This window comes from Ovis canadensis, chromosome X (assembly GCF_042477335.2).
Source record: "Ovis canadensis isolate MfBH-ARS-UI-01 breed Bighorn chromosome X, ARS-UI_OviCan_v2, whole genome shotgun sequence".
NCBI lineage: Eukaryota > Metazoa > Chordata > Mammalia > Artiodactyla > Bovidae > Ovis > Ovis canadensis.
In genome coordinates this window covers 110037542-110056797 of record NC_091727.1, presented here as the reverse complement: position 1 = coordinate 110056797, position 19256 = coordinate 110037542, and the positions used below count along the sequence as shown (strand labels likewise).

The 19256-nt window shown below is 41.9% G+C and overlaps 1 protein-coding gene across 1 annotated transcript in view; it reads left to right on the top strand.

Annotated features, from left to right (window-relative positions):
- Positions 1 to 19256, top strand: part of TENM1 (teneurin transmembrane protein 1) — an 899404-nt gene that overhangs the window by 868380 nt on the left and 11768 nt on the right. Inside the window, exons 28-30 of the mRNA XM_070290794.1 lie at positions 3954 to 4126; positions 5227 to 5462; positions 17510 to 17806. Coding sequence (XP_070146895.1) covers positions 3954 to 4126; positions 5227 to 5462; positions 17510 to 17806 — 706 coding nt within the window. The remainder of the gene's footprint in view (positions 1 to 3953; positions 4127 to 5226; positions 5463 to 17509; positions 17807 to 19256) is intronic.

Below are 19256 nucleotides of genomic sequence, written 5' to 3'. Positions count from 1 at the left end.
TTCCGCATGTTTCCTTTGCTCCGCGGGAACACGTGTGTGTGCACGCTCGCAGTGGATCTCTGTAAAATCAAGACAGAAAGGGATAGGGTGATGGCAAACTCACTCCTGATAACCGTGAAGGCAACAGCCAATGCCAGATCACACAGTTCACCAAACCAGGATTTATGGGCCTGGTTAAGTGGATGCTACTCACAGGCCAGGGAGCAGAGGATGAGTGGAGGCGCGAAGAAGGGAGTTAGTACCCTGTTATGGCCTGAGGGTATCAGTTGCAGCATATTGGGCTTGTGTTCTGTGCACCAAAAAATGCAGGCGCCAAAGGGAAACCCACAGCGTAAGAGATTTTGATTAAACTTGTTTCTTTGACATTCAACTGGGGAAAATGCAGTCCCCTGTGATGGGGGAGGGGGGAACCCTCAAGCAAGCCATAGGAAATCAAAGATTTCCTTTATTTCTTATCTACTTCATAGCAATCTTTCCAAAGGTGTGGGATCTGCCTGTTGCTCTTCCTTTGGAAATGACCCCACAGAAGAGACAGAGGCCTGTTGTTTTTGACAGAGGGCCGTGTGCATGGCTGAGCCCAGGAGAGGCGCCACTCTGCAGATACCACCAGTGCCATTGCTTTGACTGTGACTAGCAGAATAGGGGTGGGTGAGTGTGTTGGGGGTAGAGTGCTTTGGGTTTTTTTGGCTTTTTCCCCTTCAGTTTTATTGAGGTATAATCGGCATACAGCACTCTATAAGTTTAAGGCATACAGCCTAGTGACTTGACTTCTATATATCACAAAGTGATGACAACAGTAAGTTTGGTGAACATCCATCATTCCACATAGACACCAAAAAAAAAAAAAGAAAGAAAAATATTGTTTTCTTTATGATGAGAACTTTTAGGATTTAGTTTCTTAGGAAGCTTCCTACATACCACACAGCAGTGTTCACTACCACCTTGTTGTACATGGCATCTCCAGTACTTTCAAAAAATATATTTATCGATTTAATTTGGCTATGTTGGGTCTTAGCTGCAGCGCGTTTATTTCTCTCTAGTTGCAGCTCAAGGGCTCTAGAGCACACGGGCTCAGTAGTTGTAGTGCACAGGCTTAGCTGCCCTGTAGCATGTGGGATCTTAGTTCCCTAACCTGGGACGGAACCCACATCCCCTGCACTGCAAGATGGATTTTTAACCATTGGACCACCAGGGAAGTCCCCCCAGTACTTATTTATCTTATAACTGGAAGTTTCTACCTTCCTGACCACTTCTATACTATTCCTTCACCCATCCCCAACTCTGAAAACCACAAATCTGATCTCTTCCTACAAGCTTGGTGTGCTCAGGTTTTTCGAATTTGAATGTTTTTTTAGAGTCCACATATAACTGAAATCATACAGTATTTACTGTCTGACTTATTTCACTTAGCAAAACACCCTCTAGGTACTTTGTTTATGATAAAGTCAACTGTACATTTTCAAATAAAGAGGCTTATCCAGCCACGGAAAGGAAATCAGACAATATAACTTTTTAGCTCTCTAGCACCTGGGCAGTACTGTGAGAAAGCCTACTTTATCCCTACCCCATTACCTCCCTCACCAGAAAAGGACCAGGTGGCAGCCTCCCAGCTACATCTATCCAGGGAATTACACCACAGGCCAGTGCTAACATTCGTTCAGATTTTTGGCCCTTGTAACCTCTGCTCGTGGATGGCTCAGCTGGCATCTGATCTTGTCATCTAGCCCTGAAAAGTGGGCACCACCACTGCTGTCACCTTTAGAGGAAATCTTGCTTTAAAACAAGGGGCTGTGTAACTGAGAGAGGAGGAAACTGCATCTTAGGTCCGATCTCCTGGGGGAATAATGAGGAGTGACTTTGCCAAGTGCTGAGGAAACCCTTTAGAAATCAGGAAAGGGAAACTGATGTGGCCGGGTGACTGGTGAAGGATGTGAAACAGAGAGCAACTGCCTGCATAATCCAGGCTGTGGGGCCACAGTCTCCCTCGGGAGGGGGCCTGCAGCAGCTTCCTTCTGTCTGCTGCCTGGAGACTCCTCCCTACAGGCCAAAGCAGATTGGTACCTTGTGAGAACCAAAGTTCGGTACTGTTTTCCTCCCCTGAAAGAAAGACCAGGCAGACAAAGTCAGGCTGTGTTAGGCGCTCAGGCCCTTCCATGCCCTGTTCTCATCAAGGGTCTTCTCACAGCCCCAGAGCCCCAGAGCAGGCCATGGGCAAACAGGCTGAGCAGCAGGGAAGATCTTGCCATTAACCCCAGGCGCAAACAGCACCCTTCGGCCTTTCTTTGATAATAAGGCCTTAGCATCATAGTAGCAACATGCCAATAGCCATTTTGGCTGAAATCCATTTAAACAAAGGGTGCATCCAATTAAATAACTGGGGCTTGCCATATCTGTGATGTCAGATGACCTATTTGATTATTTTTATTTGCATGCCTGATTGTTTTTAACTGATCGAGTGCCTGTGAGCATGCTCATGTATACTCAGAACTGAACTTGACATGCCATTTTGTATAACCTCAAGTCTAGTTTCATCCTGTAAAATAATGTCTAGCCCCTTTTCCCAAGTCTACCAAAGACTGGTCTAAGTTTTAAAATTTCGGCAACTCTCCAGACTGACTTCTTTAAAACGTAGTGGATTCACACTGAGTCACTAGGCCATTTTGCATCATTTCGGGGGTCAGGAGGCTTCCCTGATGGCTCAGTAGTAAAGAATCCGTCTGCAGTTCAGGAGACATGTGTTCAATCCCTGGATCGGGAAGATCCCCTGGAGAAGGAAATAGCAACCCACTCCAGTATTCCTGCCTGGACAATCCTCATGGACACAGGGAGCCTGGTGGGCTACGGTCCATGGGGTCACAAAGAATTGGACACAACTGAAGTGGCTGAACAACAACAACAGGCAGTAGGGCCAGGCTCCACCACTGTGTCCAGGCTCTATCCTGCTCACTTTAAGTTAAAAGAATATAATTGTTTAACATTTTAAAAGCAAATAAAAGTACTTAAATATTTTTAACTTTGCAACTTGAAAAGAAAACTGTAATGGGCTTCCAAGTACATGTCTTTACTTTTAATGAAGGGTTTATTTTTCTTGGTTCTATTGGCAATAAAAGAACAGTTCCACATCAAAAGCCTTCAGGGAAGCTCTCTCCATTTGGAGGCCAGTCAGATTGCCAATAGTTCTGATTTAAAAAAAAAAAAATCAACTCACCAGACTCTATTTCTAGATATAGGTTATTGCCTATTATCCCAGGTAATTATTTGGGGGGGGGGGGGAAGCTCTTACTCATACAGGCAAATTACAACACATTATGTACTATACTATAAAAAGAGAAAAAAATTAAGTGACACTGAGATCAGGGGGTTCCAGAATGTTTTAATGAGTATGTTTCCATTATCTTCTGTGCTTGTTCATTTTGTTGGAAGAATGATTCATTCATTTCAAATTTGGCAACTTAAACAGCAGCAAATATAATTTTCCTATCACAATGCAAAATCAGTTTATTGGCCTTCTCTGCCTGTTTTGGGGGGGGCGGTGTGGGGGGAGGTGAACATTTGTGCGTCCTTTTTCTTTGCCAACAGCACCCTCTGCTGGTTTTTGTGATCCATCACATCTGATGGGATCGACCCAAATTGCAAATGGAGGGCTCCCTGCAACATTGCACACAGCGGGACATGATTCATAAATCAGTTTTCCACCCTGGTGATTCATTATCAGATATATTTTTTCTGTAAAACAGCACAGCTCAAGGAAGTCATCAAGAATTCAAGAGCTGCAAAAAATACCTTCGTTTGATTAATCATCTCTCTGACCTTTTTCTTCTTATTGAACAAGGTTAATAATACTTGTTATCACTCAAAGTTAAACTGTATTAGCTGCCAAGTGAGTTTTATTTTGCAAAGGCCCGTTATCATTGCCAAGAGGCTTCAAAGTTGGGTTTGGTTACATTCCACAGGTATGACCCCGAGGGGCATCTGACCAACGCAACATTTCCCACGGGAGACGTCAGCAGCTTCCACAGTGACCTGGAGAAGCTTACAAAAGTGGAGTTAGATACTTCCAACCGTGAAAATGTCCTCATGTCAACTAATCTGACCGCCACAAGTACCATATATATTTTGAAACAAGGTAAGACTATTTCCAACTTTGCCCGCCTCTAATAGCATCTCTCTTACTTCTACCATCAAACCTCCACACACTGTTAATTAATAGAAGACTTCTTGTCCCCATATTCCAGCTGTGGAGGCTGAATCCCAAGTCACACCTTTCATAAAGTTCCTACAGCAACATTGGGCCACGTCCTTGTGGGAATTAGGAGGTTCAATTCCTGCCAAATATACTCTTCCATCAAGCCATTTTCCAACATCCAGCTGTTTGTAAAGCTCTTTAAGCTCTGACTGGGGTATACTAAAGGCACGAAGTCTGTGTCTCATCTGAAATTAGCATTCTAGAGCAGTGATGACATGGGTGAATAAAAAGGAGTGAGGATGCACACCAAGCCAGAATATAAGGGAAATGTAAGAGAGAATGGAAGGGAAAAAGAAGGAAAGGCGAGAGGGAAGGAAGGAGAGAGAGAGGGAGAGCAAGAGGGAAGGAAACAGGAAGGAAGGAAAAAAGGAAGGTGGATTTGGAAAGAATGTCTTAGAAGCTGAGAGAAATGGACACAGAGAAATCATTTTCTCTCTGTCCAGGCATTAAGGACCCGTTCTGTTGTTAGGCTGTGAGGCCAAACACAGAACTGTCCAACATCAGATCCACTCTAAAAGGATCGGCGGCAACCTTTGTCAGCATATCCTTTCCTGGAGATCAGCCACTGTGCTGGTGTCCCCAGGCACTGAGGGTACTGAATTACACTGCATACTCCACTCATTCTAGCTCCCAGCATATCAAACGGAGAAGGCCAATCCACCAAGTCAGAGAAGAAGGTTGTGAGGAAATCCTTTAAAAATGAGAACGTTTTGAAAACCAGAAACAGCCTGCAGTATTACACGGGAGTCTTTTATCCAAGAAACAAGACAGCCCAGCTGTGAAACTAACAAGACTCAAATGGACAGAGAGCACGTGGGCTTGTCAGAATGGTTGTCTATAGCCCCGAGGGCAGTGGGGTCCACGGTGCCACACCTGCTCATCCTTTCCCAAACTTGCCTCCTGAAGCTCAAGTTGTCTCTCCTCTCTTTCTGTGCTTCCCTCTTCTTCCCCCTCTTCCTCCTTTGCTCCTCTCTCTGCAGAAAATACCCAGAGCACCTATCGGGTGAGTCCAGACGGCTCCCTGCGTGTCACTTTTGCCAGCGGGATGGAGATCAGCCTCAGTTCAGAGCCCCACATCCTGGCCGGGGCGGTCAACCCCACCCTGGGAAAATGCAACATCTCTCTGCCCGGGGAGCACAACGCCAACCTCATCGAGTGGCGGCAGCGCAAGGAGCAGAACAAAGGCAACGTTTCAGCTTTCGAAAGGAGGCTGAGGGTAAGTCTCGGCCTGACAGCACCTAGGCAACTGGTGTTGTATTTTTGAAAACCGCAGCACCTCCCTAATCAGAAGTCCCATTTCTCTAAAGCTTTTCTAGGTGACTAACTTATATAATATAGTAATTCAAGAGAGGGTGCTAATGGCTGATAATGGTTCAGTATCCTTAAATGAACATTCTAATAAGAGCTTTCTTTGTCATTAGCCAGCTAAAGTGCTCTGACAGTAGCAATTTCAGGCACCGAGAATGTCTGGATCTAGAAATGCATGTAGTCAGGAGGCCCTCCGGAATCCCTCACATGGCCTGGAGATGCCTCAGACCCCTGCTTCGTGGTAAAAAGTGAAAGTGAAAGTCGCTCAGTCGTGTCAGACTCTTTATGACCCAGTGGACTACACAGTCCATGGAATTCTCCAGGCCAGAATACTGGAGTGGGTAACCTTTCCCTTCTCCAGGGGATCTTCCCAATCCAGGTCTCCTGCATTGCAGGTGGATTCTTTCCAGCTGAGCCACAAGGGAAGCCCCATGTGGTGGTAGATACTTTATTCGAAAAGGCCAGGCAGGTACACACAGAAGGGTATGCGATGTCAGGCAACATTTGGACAAAGGCAATTAAGGGAGAAATCAGTGAATGTTATCATTGCCTTGAATATACATATAAAGGGCCAGAGAGGTCAAGGACTAGTGCTCCTGTTGGCCTAATGGCACTCAGAGAGAGCATGCATGCGTGCTTCAGTTGTGTCTGACCCTTTGTGACCTCATGGACTGTAGCCCACCAGGCTCCTCTGTCCATGGGATTCTCCAGGCAAGAATACTAGAGTGGGTTGCCATGCCCTCCTTCAGGGGATCTTCCCAACCCAGGGTTGAACCTGGGTCTCTTCCATCTCCTGCATTGGCAGGCAGATTCTTTACCATTAGCATCACCTGGGAAGCCCAAAAGAGAGCTGCCTGGGAGAAATGCAAGATTTGGGAGTTTTCAAGTTTTTACCAAGCACAGTTCACCACAGTTAACCTGGGATCTCTCAGTCAGAATTGCCTTTCTGCTGCACACGAAATCCACAAGCACCAACGCGCTCTTTCTACCTGTCCCTTCTTGAACATGAAGCAATGTTAGGATGACATGACCAACTTTCCAAATCTAGCAACATTCATATGAGCCCAAGAGCAACTGCCAGCCTGAGGCAGTTACTCACTATTGAGGCCAGGCCTGCTTTGAGCCCCTGTGTCTCACCTGGGATCCCTGGAACACTTGCATTTCTTCACTCACAGTAAAAATGCAGTAACCTCTAGGCTGTGACAGGGCAACACCAAACAACCACCAGTCCCACGGCTGGATGATCTACATCAGTGCTCACTTCCCAGTCAGTTCTGTTGGCGACCCAGAGATAGACTTTTGTGGTTGTTTTTGTAACAGCCACTACACAAGTTGTCTACATGCACAAGTCAGTTTGTATGGTTTGATTCGATTGGCCAGAATATTTACCAGAAATGCCACTGAAATGAGAGGTGAAACCAGCCCAAATAGTCCAAACCTCTCTATGTGTGGGCAGTAAGGGTTTCCTACTTACTGGGAAATGGGATCTCCTGCATAGAACCCTAAATGGGGGAGTCTTACAACTGGCTTAAGAAATGCCTTTATTTTCTTCACCTGTGAAATGAAGATGTCATACTAGAGAAAAGTCAGAATTATATACACATGTTTTATCAACCTCGTGGACTCACCCCAGGAAAATTAATCTAATAAATGGTATTGTGGTGCCTCCCCCGCTTAGAGTCTGAATAAAATATTATGAGTCATATCATACACTATGTGACTCTGGGATTTTCCATTTTTTAGAACACATTCTTTTTTTAATTTTTATTTTTACTTTATTTTACTTTACAATACTGTATTGGTTTTGCCATACATTGACATGAATCCGCCACGGATGTACATGAGTTCCCAATCCTAAACCCCCCTCCCACCTCCCACCCCATATCATCTCTCTGGATTATCCCCGTGCACCAGCCCCAAGCATCCTGTATCCTGTATTGAACATAGACTGGCGATTCGTTTCTTACATGATAGTATACATGTTTCAATGCCATTCTCCCAAATCATCCCACCCTCTCCCTCTCCCTCAGAGTCCAAAAGTCCGTTCTATACATCTGTGTCTCTTTTTGTGACTTTATTATTTTCTGCTTTCTATGATGACCCATCCTATTTTCTCCCCTCCATATGCACAGATAATGGAGAGAGAGTATAAAGTGTAATTTTCACCTCATATTCCAAATTGTTCTTAATACTGAGGTTAGTGGGCATAAAATATATGGGCACTCTTCCGTGTGAGTAGAGTGAAGTGTTATTTGTTGTTGTTGTTGTTCAGTCACTAAGTCATGTCCATCTCTTTGCCACCCCATGGATTGAAGCATGCCAGGCTTCCCTGTCCTTCACTATCTCCCGGAGCTTGCTCAAACTCATGTCCATTGAGTTGATGCTGCCATCCAACCATCTCATCCTCTATCATCCTCTTCTCCTCCTGCCCTCAATCTTCCCAGCATCAGGGTCTTTTCCAGTGAGTCAGCTCTTCACATCAGGTAGTCAAAGTATTAGAGCTTCAGTTTCAGCATCAGTCCTTTCAGTGAATATACAGGGTTGATTTCCTTTAGGACTGACTGGTTTGATCTCCTTACTGTCCAGGGGACTCTCAAGATTCTTCTCCAGCACCACAATTTAAAAGCATCAATTCTTTTGTGCTCAGCCTTCTTTATGGTCCAACTCAAATTTGTACACGACTACTAGAAAAACCATAGCTTTGACTATATGGACCTTTATTGGTAAAGTGATGTCTCTGCTTTTTAACATGCTGTCTAGGTTTGTCATAGCTTTTCCTCCAAGGAGCAAGTGTCTTTTACTTTCATGGCTGCAATCACCATCCGCAGTGATTTTGGAGTCCAAAAAAATAAAGTCTGTCACTGTTTCCTTTTTTTCCCCATCTATTTGCCATGAAATGAGGGGACTGGATGCCATGATCTTTGTTTTTTTTTGTTTTTTTTTTTAATGAGTTTTAAGCTAGCTTTTTCACTCTCCTCTTTCATCCTCATCAAGAGGCTTTTTAATTCCTCTTTGCTTTCTGCCGTTATTGCGGTATCATCTACATATCTGAGCTTGTTGATATTTCTCCTGGAAATCTTGATTTCAGCTTGTGATTCATCTAACATTTCATATTATGTACTCTGCATGTGAGCTAAGTCAACAGGGCAACTATATACAGCCTTCCCCAATTTTGAACCAGTCCGCTGTTCCATGTCCGGTTCTAACTGTTGTTCCTTGACCATGTACAGGTTTCTCAGTAGACAGGTAAGGTGGTCTGATACTCCTATCTCTTTAAGAGTTTTCCACAGTTTGTTGTAACCCACACAGTCAAAGGCTTTCTCATAGTTGATGAAGCAGAAGTAAATGCTTTTCTGGAATTCCCTTGCTTTCTCTATGATCCAGTGAATGTTGGCAATTTGATCTCTGGATCAATCTCTGGATTGCCTTTTCTAAACCCAGCTTGTACATCGGGGAGTTCAGGTTCACATGCTACTGAAGCCTGCCTTGAAGGACTTTTACCATTACCTTGCTGGCATGTGTATGCATGCATGCTAAGTTGTTTCAGTCATGTCTGACTCTTTGCAACCTTATGGATTGTAGCCCACCAAGCTGTTCTGTCCATTGGATTCTCCAGGCAAGAAAACTGGAGTGGGTTACCATGCCCTCCTCCAGGGGATCTTCCCAACCCAGGGATCAAACATGCATCCCTTACATCTCCTGCATTGGCATTACCACTAGCCCCACCTGGGAAGCCCTGCTAGTGTGTGAAATGAGTGCAATTGTGTGGTAGTTTGAACATTCTTTGGCATTGCCCTTCTCTGGGATTGGAATGAAATCTGACCTCTTCCAGTCCTGTGGCCACTGCTGAGTTTTCCAAATTTGCTGGCATGTTGAGTGCAGCAGTTTAACTGCATCATCTTTTACGATTTTAAATAGCTCAGCTCGAATTCCACCACCTCCACTAGTTGTGTTTGTAGCAACACTTCCTAAGGCCCACTTGACTTTGCACTCTAGGATGTCTGGCTCTAGGTGAATGATCATACCATCATGGTTATCTGGGTCATTAAGAACTTTTTTATAAGTTTTTTTGTGTATTATTGCCACCTCTTCCTAATCTCTTCTGCTTGCATTAGATCCTTGCCATTTCTGAAGTGTTATTTAGTTAATACTATTTATAATTGACCAATTTCCCATCCGGTGGTAGAGTTGAGCAGATTTGTGGAATGGCTTATAATGGCAGCAAATTCAGGGCCCTCTCATTAGTGACTTCAAGGGTTCTTCCTGAGGTTCTGGGACTGGAGACTGGCTAGGTGGTGTTACTGTACATGTCCCTAGAAAATTCTAACACCAATAATGATCCTTTACATATGTTTAAAGTGAAGTAAAGTCGCTCAGTCATGTCCGACTCTTTTCGACCCCATGGATGGTAGCCCACAGAATTTTCCAGGCAAGAGTACTGGAGTGTGTTGCCATTTCCTATAATTAACAAAATGTTTTCGTAGTCAGGGTTTTGTTTGATCATCACAACCAGCAATGATTGGCTATTCCCAATCTACAGATAAGGAGACTAAGGCCCAGAGACGTTAAGTGATTTGCTCAAAGTCACATAGATATTATGGATCAGAGCCAGCACTAAAATGCAAGTCTTCACCTAGTGCAGCATTCTTTCCACTCCATCATGTTGTACTGCCTTGTTCCTTAAAATAATTAATCTATAAATCATTGCCCCACTCAGTGGAGCCATCTTGGCAGGGCCTGACTCTTCATTTCAATGCTGACAAAAAGAGACAAATAATCGACTCTAATGTACTGGCAAGTGAGGGTGGGCAGGAAAAGTATGAAGGAGGCTAGAGGAAGGAGGCTGTTTAACTCAACCATCCTTACCTACTCTCCCCATCCTTAGGCACTCTTGCCTATATCACTGCCTCAGTTTCCCCAGATTAGGCATAGCCAATTTAATGGAATGAATATGTTCCCCAAAGGCCAGTGTGGATCTAGTCCAGACCTTCTAGTGGAAAGGAAAAAAATCAGAAAATGATAGACTTCCTTTGAAGATAAAGCAAAAAGAGTCACTTTTCTCCAATGACTGGTGACCTTTTTTTTTTCCACACACAAACTCAGGGTCCTCTTCAAGGTGAGGAAACAAACTGCTGGGGAACATGAGATCCTGCTTTGGCACCAGCTGCATTAAGTGAAATAAATCACATTAACATCCTAAAATTTCACTTATTTAAAAAATCCACTTCCTCCCCCCACCCACACCAAACCTGAGTTGTGTTTGAATCATCTTCCTTGCAATGTACTTTCCCCTCCAGTCTATGTATATCCTCATCTGCTGCATTCATCTGTCCCCATAAATACCTTTCCCTGGACCATCAAGAAATTCAACATTCACCGAAAGCAAACTGGTTTAGAAACTACATCCAGATTGCACCTTGCTGTGTCCATGAATCGTAATGCTGTTTAGATGAGACTTATCCCAGCATTGGACCTCAGAGCTCTTTATAAGATTTCTCAGACTGAGATGTGAGGTGACAGCAAAGCTCCAAAACTGCTGCACCCTTTATTAAAAAGAAAAAAAAAATCCAAGAAGCTTAGCACTTCAAACTGAAGTCATCAAATCAAGTAAGATGATTATGTGTTTACAAGCAAAATGAAGTGAAGACTCGTCTAAAAACTCTCACAATTGATTGTTTTTCTCTCCATTCAAAGATAACTAAGAACAGGGTAGAATGGTTTTAAAATGCAACATGTGACTAGTCCTACGTGAGCTGAGCTCTGAAAGGCAGAACAAGCCTGGGTGAAACACAAGGTCCCAGGCTGACAAATGATGGGAAACGTGGGAGGCCTGTTCCCTCTAGCATCTCCCTCCTTTCTCAGAAAACATGTTTACTTCATGCTGTTTTGACTTCCTTCTCCCCAGGTTTGCTGGAGGGATTCATTTTGTAAAAAGTTAGGTAAGAAGCCTGCTTACAGATAGATTTGTCTGTTTTTAAAATATATCTGTGGTTCTCCATCCGAGGTAACAGTGTATTTATCCATAAGGAGTCATCTGGAGATTTCAGGCATCAAGGCTACTGAGCAGTGTTGGTGTTCAGGGTCATGGGGATCCTTGGGGCCTTCAAATCATAGAAACAACTATGTTTGTTAATCCTGGGACAACTTTGCTAAGATAACTAGGCAGAAAGCCTTATTTCACACACTATTTCATTTGTATATAAGTATTAGTTAATTGATATTAAAAATTTAATATGCCTACTGTATGGTCACCCAGATGAATTCACCAACAGGAAAGTATTTCAGATGAATTCACCAACAGGAAAGTATTTAAACAAGAGCAAATTAATTTAGTGCACAAAGTATCCGGTTAAATGGTATGGCAGAAATCAGGTAAGAGGAATGAATAAGGTTTTAAAGAAGAACTGGTATGCCCATAATTTTGCACCACTTTTCCCATCTATAACATGAAGGATATGGTCTATACAATCTCTATTATTAGTACTATTGTTACCACTAATCATAACAGCTAACATTCATTGAAATCTTATATGTATATTGCCATATAGTAACTTATTTAATACTCATAACATTTTATCAGACATGTTCTCTTATTAGCATTCTCACTTTACAGATAGAGAAACTGAGGCACATAGAGGTCACACAGCTAGTAAGGGGTGACACAGGATTTGAACCTAGGCAGTCCAGCTCAATAGCCCATGTTGTAAGATTTCTTCTAGCACTAAGATTCTGTTGGCTGCCCAGGTAAAGAGGAAAAAAGAAAAATACAGGTTAAAAAAAGTTCCCAGTGGAGTAATGGAGGCTGATGTTAATGCTGCCTACGTGCCCTGTTCCTTTGTAGGCCACTCTGAAATAAAAGTAAGCCTAAGTGGGTTTTGATTGTCAGCACAGCAATATCAGTCAAAAATAAAGTCTTTAGAATTGTATTGATCAATATCTAAAAATCAAGTACTAATTACCTGTAAACCAGTGAGAATAAAGGAGCATGTCCCAATTTAAAAGCAGCTCTGAGTCCTGCATCCATTCTCACAGCTTCATGAAACTTCAATGCAGTATGTCTTCCAAACCACAAAGTGAATATTTGGCCCATCTGACTTATTCACCTTCAAACTTCTTCAGCAAAAATCTAACAGGTACCTCAGTTGTATTGTGAGTTGAAATGCTAGATAGCATCCTTGACAATTCAGCCTTCTCCTCCTTTCTTGTGAAAGAAAATCAGCTGCTCTGATTGTAGCTTAGAGTTTAGCACTGCGTGTGTATGTGCAAACGGGCATACCAGTTCTTCTTCAAAACCTTATTCATTCCTCTCACCTGATTTCTGCCATACCATTTAACTTGCACAGTTTTACACTAAATTAATTTGCTCTTGAGTAAATACTTTCCTGTTGGTGTGTGTGTGTGTGTTGGGTTAAACCATAGCAAGCTGCCCTTATCGTGACCAAAAAACACGCAAATACCAGAAGTTGCCTTATAGATCAACCTAATATAATCTTTAGGCTACTAATTGAATGAGTCTCAAATTGAAGGGGGTTGAAAGGACTGTCTCTTAAGCAATTAAAACACAGACTCCTCAGAAAGAGCAAGGGAAGGCTCTGAGGGGAGGCAGAGGACACCTTTCTTTGGCTCTTTGAATCTTTGGCCCACGCCCACGTTTTGCAGGTACGTTGATTCCTGCTGGCAACACAGCCCATGGCTCCCCAGGGCATATACTCTTTCCTCTCTGGTCCAAGTGGGAACAAAAAGCAAGCCTTTCTCCTTACTTCTCTTCAGCAAAGCTGAAAAAAAGCCTAAGGATAACCAAAGGATAAATTAAAACACAAATACATCCTTTCTTATGAAAAATTTTACCAAGTCCATCTTCCTTACCCCAATGTACAACTCATCAGTTGCCAAACTCAGATCTCTCGTTCAATGTGCAGCTTGTCCAAAGGGACCCTTTTTAACTTGGGGCTATTCTCAAACGTCAACCTTTGCTTTGCCCCTCTCTTTTCCAGGTCAGGGATTGCTATAGATTGTTTGGGGGAAGAGCTGAAATAAGGATTGATGGCCCACACTTGGGTCAAGGGCTATTACTGTCTTTCAGGCAAACAATAGCTTGTATGAACACGTTGCCTTTCCAACCTTGCTCATGACCCCAGCAGTGAGAGGCAGTCAGCCTAGTTCTGCTTCCTGCCATAGAGGCTGGAGTCACATAAGCAGTCAAGAAGGAAGATCAAGGAGCTTACCTAAAAAACCCATTCTTTCCACAGTCTTCTCACAAGTTCCACAGGAGACTCGCCAGATGGAGGGCTGTGGCATCTTCAACTCTTTCATCCCCTTGCAGCTCTGAGCCAAATTTCACATTACCTTCCAAACCTGACTTTGAAACTGGTGTTTCAGCAACATCTGAATATCAGAGTGCATTATCCAGAAACAAAGAAGCGTGGTAGCACAAGTCTTGACAGGCAGAGAAAGAACATTAGGCAGACTTTTCCTCTGCTCACTTTGTAGTGGATTTTTAACAGTGCTTCCTTGCTTGTGTTGCTGTAATGACTTTATTAAGAAATGTGTTCTTGAGTAGTAAACTTAATCTATCAGACAAATAAAACCACAAATTTAGTTGAACTGGAAATCACTTGTTACTTTGGCTCTTTAACTACCATTATAACATAAATTGTAACAGTTACAACCGTCTCTGGGAGTACATGGATATTTTACAGCTATTGTAAATGAACAGTGTTACAGTTAGAGATATGTGGCTATAAAACCACAGGAAAGGTAGTTGAAGAAGGAACACCTGGTTTTGTGTAGGTTTCCAAGCCCTGTGTATCAAAAGACAGGAAATATGTGCTTCTCTATCACCTTCTAGGTTATAACAGCAAGTTAGTTTGTATTTATGCTACAACATTGCACACATAGGCTACAGGTGATTAAACAGTCATGCTTCCCAATCTGTGGCTCTATTCCATGAATGAAACCTACCACTGCAGCTAACAAGACTTCCTCCCAAATAACTGGAGTATCTAATCACTAGTCTTCTGGAATTCATGGCATGGAACACTTGCTGTCCTTTTTTTTTTCTGCAGCTCAAAACTAAGGGCAAATATCATTAGCCCCAGCTGGCTGATGAAGAAATTGAAACCAAAAAACATTGAAAATAACAGACAATTCATAGAAGACATAGGTGTGGCTAATAGCCATTTAAAACGGTTCAATCTCATTGGTAATCAAATAGATGCAAATTTAAACCACAATAACATACCGTTTTCTCCACTCTCATATTGGGAAAAGCTTGCTAACAATGATAATACTCAGTGTTGGTTGCAATGCAGACATGAACTCCTCCACTGCTAGTTAATAAGAGCATACATTTGTAAACCTTTGTGCACTGTAAAGTAATATCTCAAGTTGCATCAGGAGTCTTTAACATGTTATCATTTGACCCAGTAATTTCCGTTATAGGGTTTTGTATTAAGGAAATAATTATTTACAAAAATTCTTAACAAATCATGAACATTGAAAGAAAAATGGACAATAAAAGCTAATTTCCAACAATAGGAGAAAGGATAGATAAATGTTTATCATGTTGATGTAACCATTAAAATCCACATATTCAGAATATCTAATAACATGAGGAATGATGGAGATAAAACATTAGCTGAAAAGTAGGATATAAAACAATTCTTGTATTCTTTAAGTATAAGATTGTATTTTTTAAAAGTGGGTATGAAATGCTGGAAATGATTAGCAGTGATTAGCAGTGATTCACGCTGGAGGATAAGATTACAGATAATTACTTTCTTTGTATATTCTATACTTTCTAGTTTTTCTGCAATGGAAAAATATCACTTTTATAATTGGAGGGAGGTACTTAAAGAGGTTATTTTAAAAAGCAAACTGCAAAAAAGGAGCAAAGGAAGACCAGAGTCTGAAATGAGAATGTTGGCTTTGCACTCATCCAGGCCACTAAGATAAAAATTCTACATCTCATGTAGATGTTGAATCCCCCCGCCCCCCGCCCCCCCACAAAAAAAAGAGCGAATAGATACAGAGAGAGAACAGATTGGTGGTGGCCAGAGGCAGGGGGTGAAGGGTGGGTGAAATGGGCGAAGGAGGTCAAAAGGGACAAAGTTTCAGTTAAAAGATATGAGCATGTAATGTTCAGCATGGTGACTATAGTTAATAATACTGTATTGTGTATTTGACAGTTGCTAAGAGAATAGATCTTAAAAGTTCTCATCTCTGGAAAAAAAGTTTAACTACATGTGGTGACGGATGTCAACTAGATTTATCGTGGTGATTATTTTGAAATATACACCAATACTGAATCATACCATATACCTAAAACTAATATAATATTTTATGTCAGTTTTATCTCAGTTTTATAAATAGAAAAAAAATTAACATTTCTTAAAAACCTCTTTCTGTGTCAGGATTTTGAAATTGGACTTAAGACCCCTAAAAGTTTCATACTTGGATTTCAGAGCCCTCTTGAGATTTTGTTTAAAATGTTCATTGATGTGTTTATATGCATTTTTCTGGGGAAACAGTGTATAGCTTTCAGATAATTAAAGGAATCCTTGACCACAAAAATTTTAAGTGAATTATCATAAACTTTAGTTGAATAGCTAGTGAATTGGTTTAGTACGACTATGATTAATGTAGTCAAACCCTAATGTTGATTTTTTTTTTCCCCTACCTCATTAACCAGATATTTAACACTCTGTCCTGGATCATGTTGACAGTTGCTGCAGTCACTTTGGAATCTGACACATGGGCCCATTTAGAAGCCTAACTGAGATGAGAAGAGTAATCATATCTAAAAATAACAGTTATTGAGACCTCCCTGGTGGTTAAGAAAGTTAAGACTTTGCGCTTCCACTGCAGGGAGTACACGTTTGATCCCTGGTTGAGGAACTAAAATCCCACATGCCCTGCGGTGCGGCAGAAGACAAATAAATATTTTTTAAAGTAATGAAAATAACAATTACTAATATTATTTTTATATATCACCAGTACCTGTAATATGTAATCTCATTTAATTCTTCGCACAGGTGTGTGATGTTAAGTGATAAACATTACTTCCATTTCACAGATGAAAACTAAGGCCCAAGTAGAAAAAAAATGGTGCACAGACAAGCAGCTAATTCAGCCTCCTGACTCCTGGCTCACTGTTGTTTACATTTCTCAAAGTTTTTCCTTGTTTATTTGTAGGGGAGATGAATTTGCCACCCCAAAATATGCCTCTTTGCCATAAAGATTATTTTAGGCCAATGGAAGAGGCAACGACTTAAAGCTGCACAAGCTCATTGAATGGTGCCACCCTTGCAAGTACTGGGGGACCTACCAGCACCTCCCACAGTTACCTCCATGCAAACACTGCTGGCCTCCACGCAAACACTGCTGAGTGGGCTTTCATGTCTAGGAGACAGTCTGAGTTGCTCTGTGTTCCCCTGTGATAGATGCAAAGTATTATAAGAAAACTCCACGCCCAGAGGAATGAGGAAGCCAGACAAGGGAATCTCTGTATAAATTAGAGGGGACTCTCTATATTCCTTTTTTCTGGTTGCTACTTATGTAAATAATTCACCATTCTATGTTCTAGCCACTTCATCGGTAAAAGCAGGGGAGGAAGTCCCATTCCTCTGTAGGCGTCTGACTTACATAAAGTAAGATTACATAATCACTGAAAACTGGATCAGCACAGTTGAGACTTGAGTTGGGAAAAAACAGTCAACAACCATATGCTGAGAATCTAGCACATCCCAGTAGTTAAGACATGGCCCCAGCCTTCCAAGGTTGTAGAGTCTCCCAGGAGAATAAAGACAGGTTGTCATCCAAGGAGAAGCCATGCAGATTCAAAGGCAAGAGAGACCCCATTGCTGGAGAAATAGAAACAGCTTTGGGATTGTGGATGCCCTTGATGAGGGGAGCTAAGGCAGTGCTTCAAATGTACTTCCTATCTCTTTTTTGTAGGCCCATAACAGAAACCTACTCTCCATCGATTTTGATCATATGACTCGCACAGGCAAGATCTATGATGACCATCGGAAATTCACCCTTCGAATTCTTTATGACCAGACTGGACGACCTGTTCTGTGGTCTCCTGTAAGCAGATATAATGAAGTGAACATCACATATTCCCCTTCGGGATTGGTGACATTTATTCAAAGAGGGACATGGAATGAAAAAATGGAATATGACCAGAGTGGAAAAATAATTTCAAGAACTTGGGCTGATGGGAAAATTTGGAGCTATACCTACTTAGAAAAGGTAAGTGTGTAGGGAAAATAAACTAGTTCTGAGTTTCTGAATGAGAACATTGAAAGCGGCACTGATTACCTGCCTTGCTGAGGACCTGTGGGAGTGAAGTCTGTATTCTGGCTGTTCTGTTCCATAAAAGTAGCAACAACAACAAATTATACCTACAAGGATAAGCTGTTTTTCAGCCGAAAACTTTCCCCAGCCCCACACTCTGCCAGGTACTCTTTCAAACTGAAGTCAGGATAATGGCTTAGCTTTCTCCTCATTTGAGCATATTTGTTCATGCTCCTGAAAATGTATCTTTATTACTATGAAAGCTCACACTGAAGTAAAATAGGTAGAAAATTATAAAATTGCGTGTTAATGTATCTCAGCTCTGGAAAAGAGGCTCTTACACAGAGGATAAGGAATTCTAATTTTGTTAGGATAGTCAGTGACGGTTTAATGGTATACATTGGAGGACATATTTTTCCAAGTAATGAGTCTGAGGAAATGGTAGCAGTGGGGCTTCCTTGTTGTTAATAGTCCTTTGGACACAATGAGTCTCCAGTAGCATCTGTAATGGGAGCCCCTGGCCTCTGTCTGCTGGGAATGGGCAAGGATTTTAATCCCACCCCCTGGATCCATCTGTCAAACATCAGCCTCACACAGCAAAATGGTTTCTAGCCAGACCAGTAGCAGAAGACAACAAGAGAAATTGATCTCTGTCTGCCATCTCAATTTCTGACATCCTAAGATGCTGTCTCTTTTCCCCTAAATCTATCCTTTCAACTCAGTTCATTAGTCCTGAATTAATTTCTGGGAAAACTGAAAAACGTTTTCCCCTGAGGTTTCAAGGGGAGTCAGTATGGATTAACCCCTAGAAGCTCTTAGAAAAGTCATGGGTGCTCATAACTCACGTGGTGAAATTTCACTGTTTGCACCAAATAATGCTAAGCCTTTCTGATATATCCCTGAAAGCTTTTTTTAAAGTGTGCCAGGGGTTGTGTGTGATTATAAAACCATTGTACTGTTTCCCAGAGTCAGTCACTGGGAAACTTGCCAAATTAGAAATGTCTAGGAGATAAAGCAGAACTCCACTTGGGAGCCAGAGTAAAAGACTGAGTCCTTTGCTGTCTGTACCCCCTGTCCTTTTCTGCTGAAGAAATCGATGAAATCTCTAATCCGCACTCTACACTGGGAACATCTGAATCTTATAGAGTGGATGTTTTCTCTTTTCAATTTTGGTAACAAGAATGATTGGCAAAATCATACGACTAATGTCCACAAAGTGCTAAACTTACTACAAAATTAACTGAATCCAAATATTTGTTGTATGTTCACAGAGGCAAGGCATGTAAGAGGACCTTATATAAAAAAAAAAAAGAAAAAGAAAAAGGTGCCACTGATTACTAGCAGAATATAGGCTGATTAGTTTTTTCAAGAATGAGGATTTGTTTGCTCTGATCCTCCCAGAGGT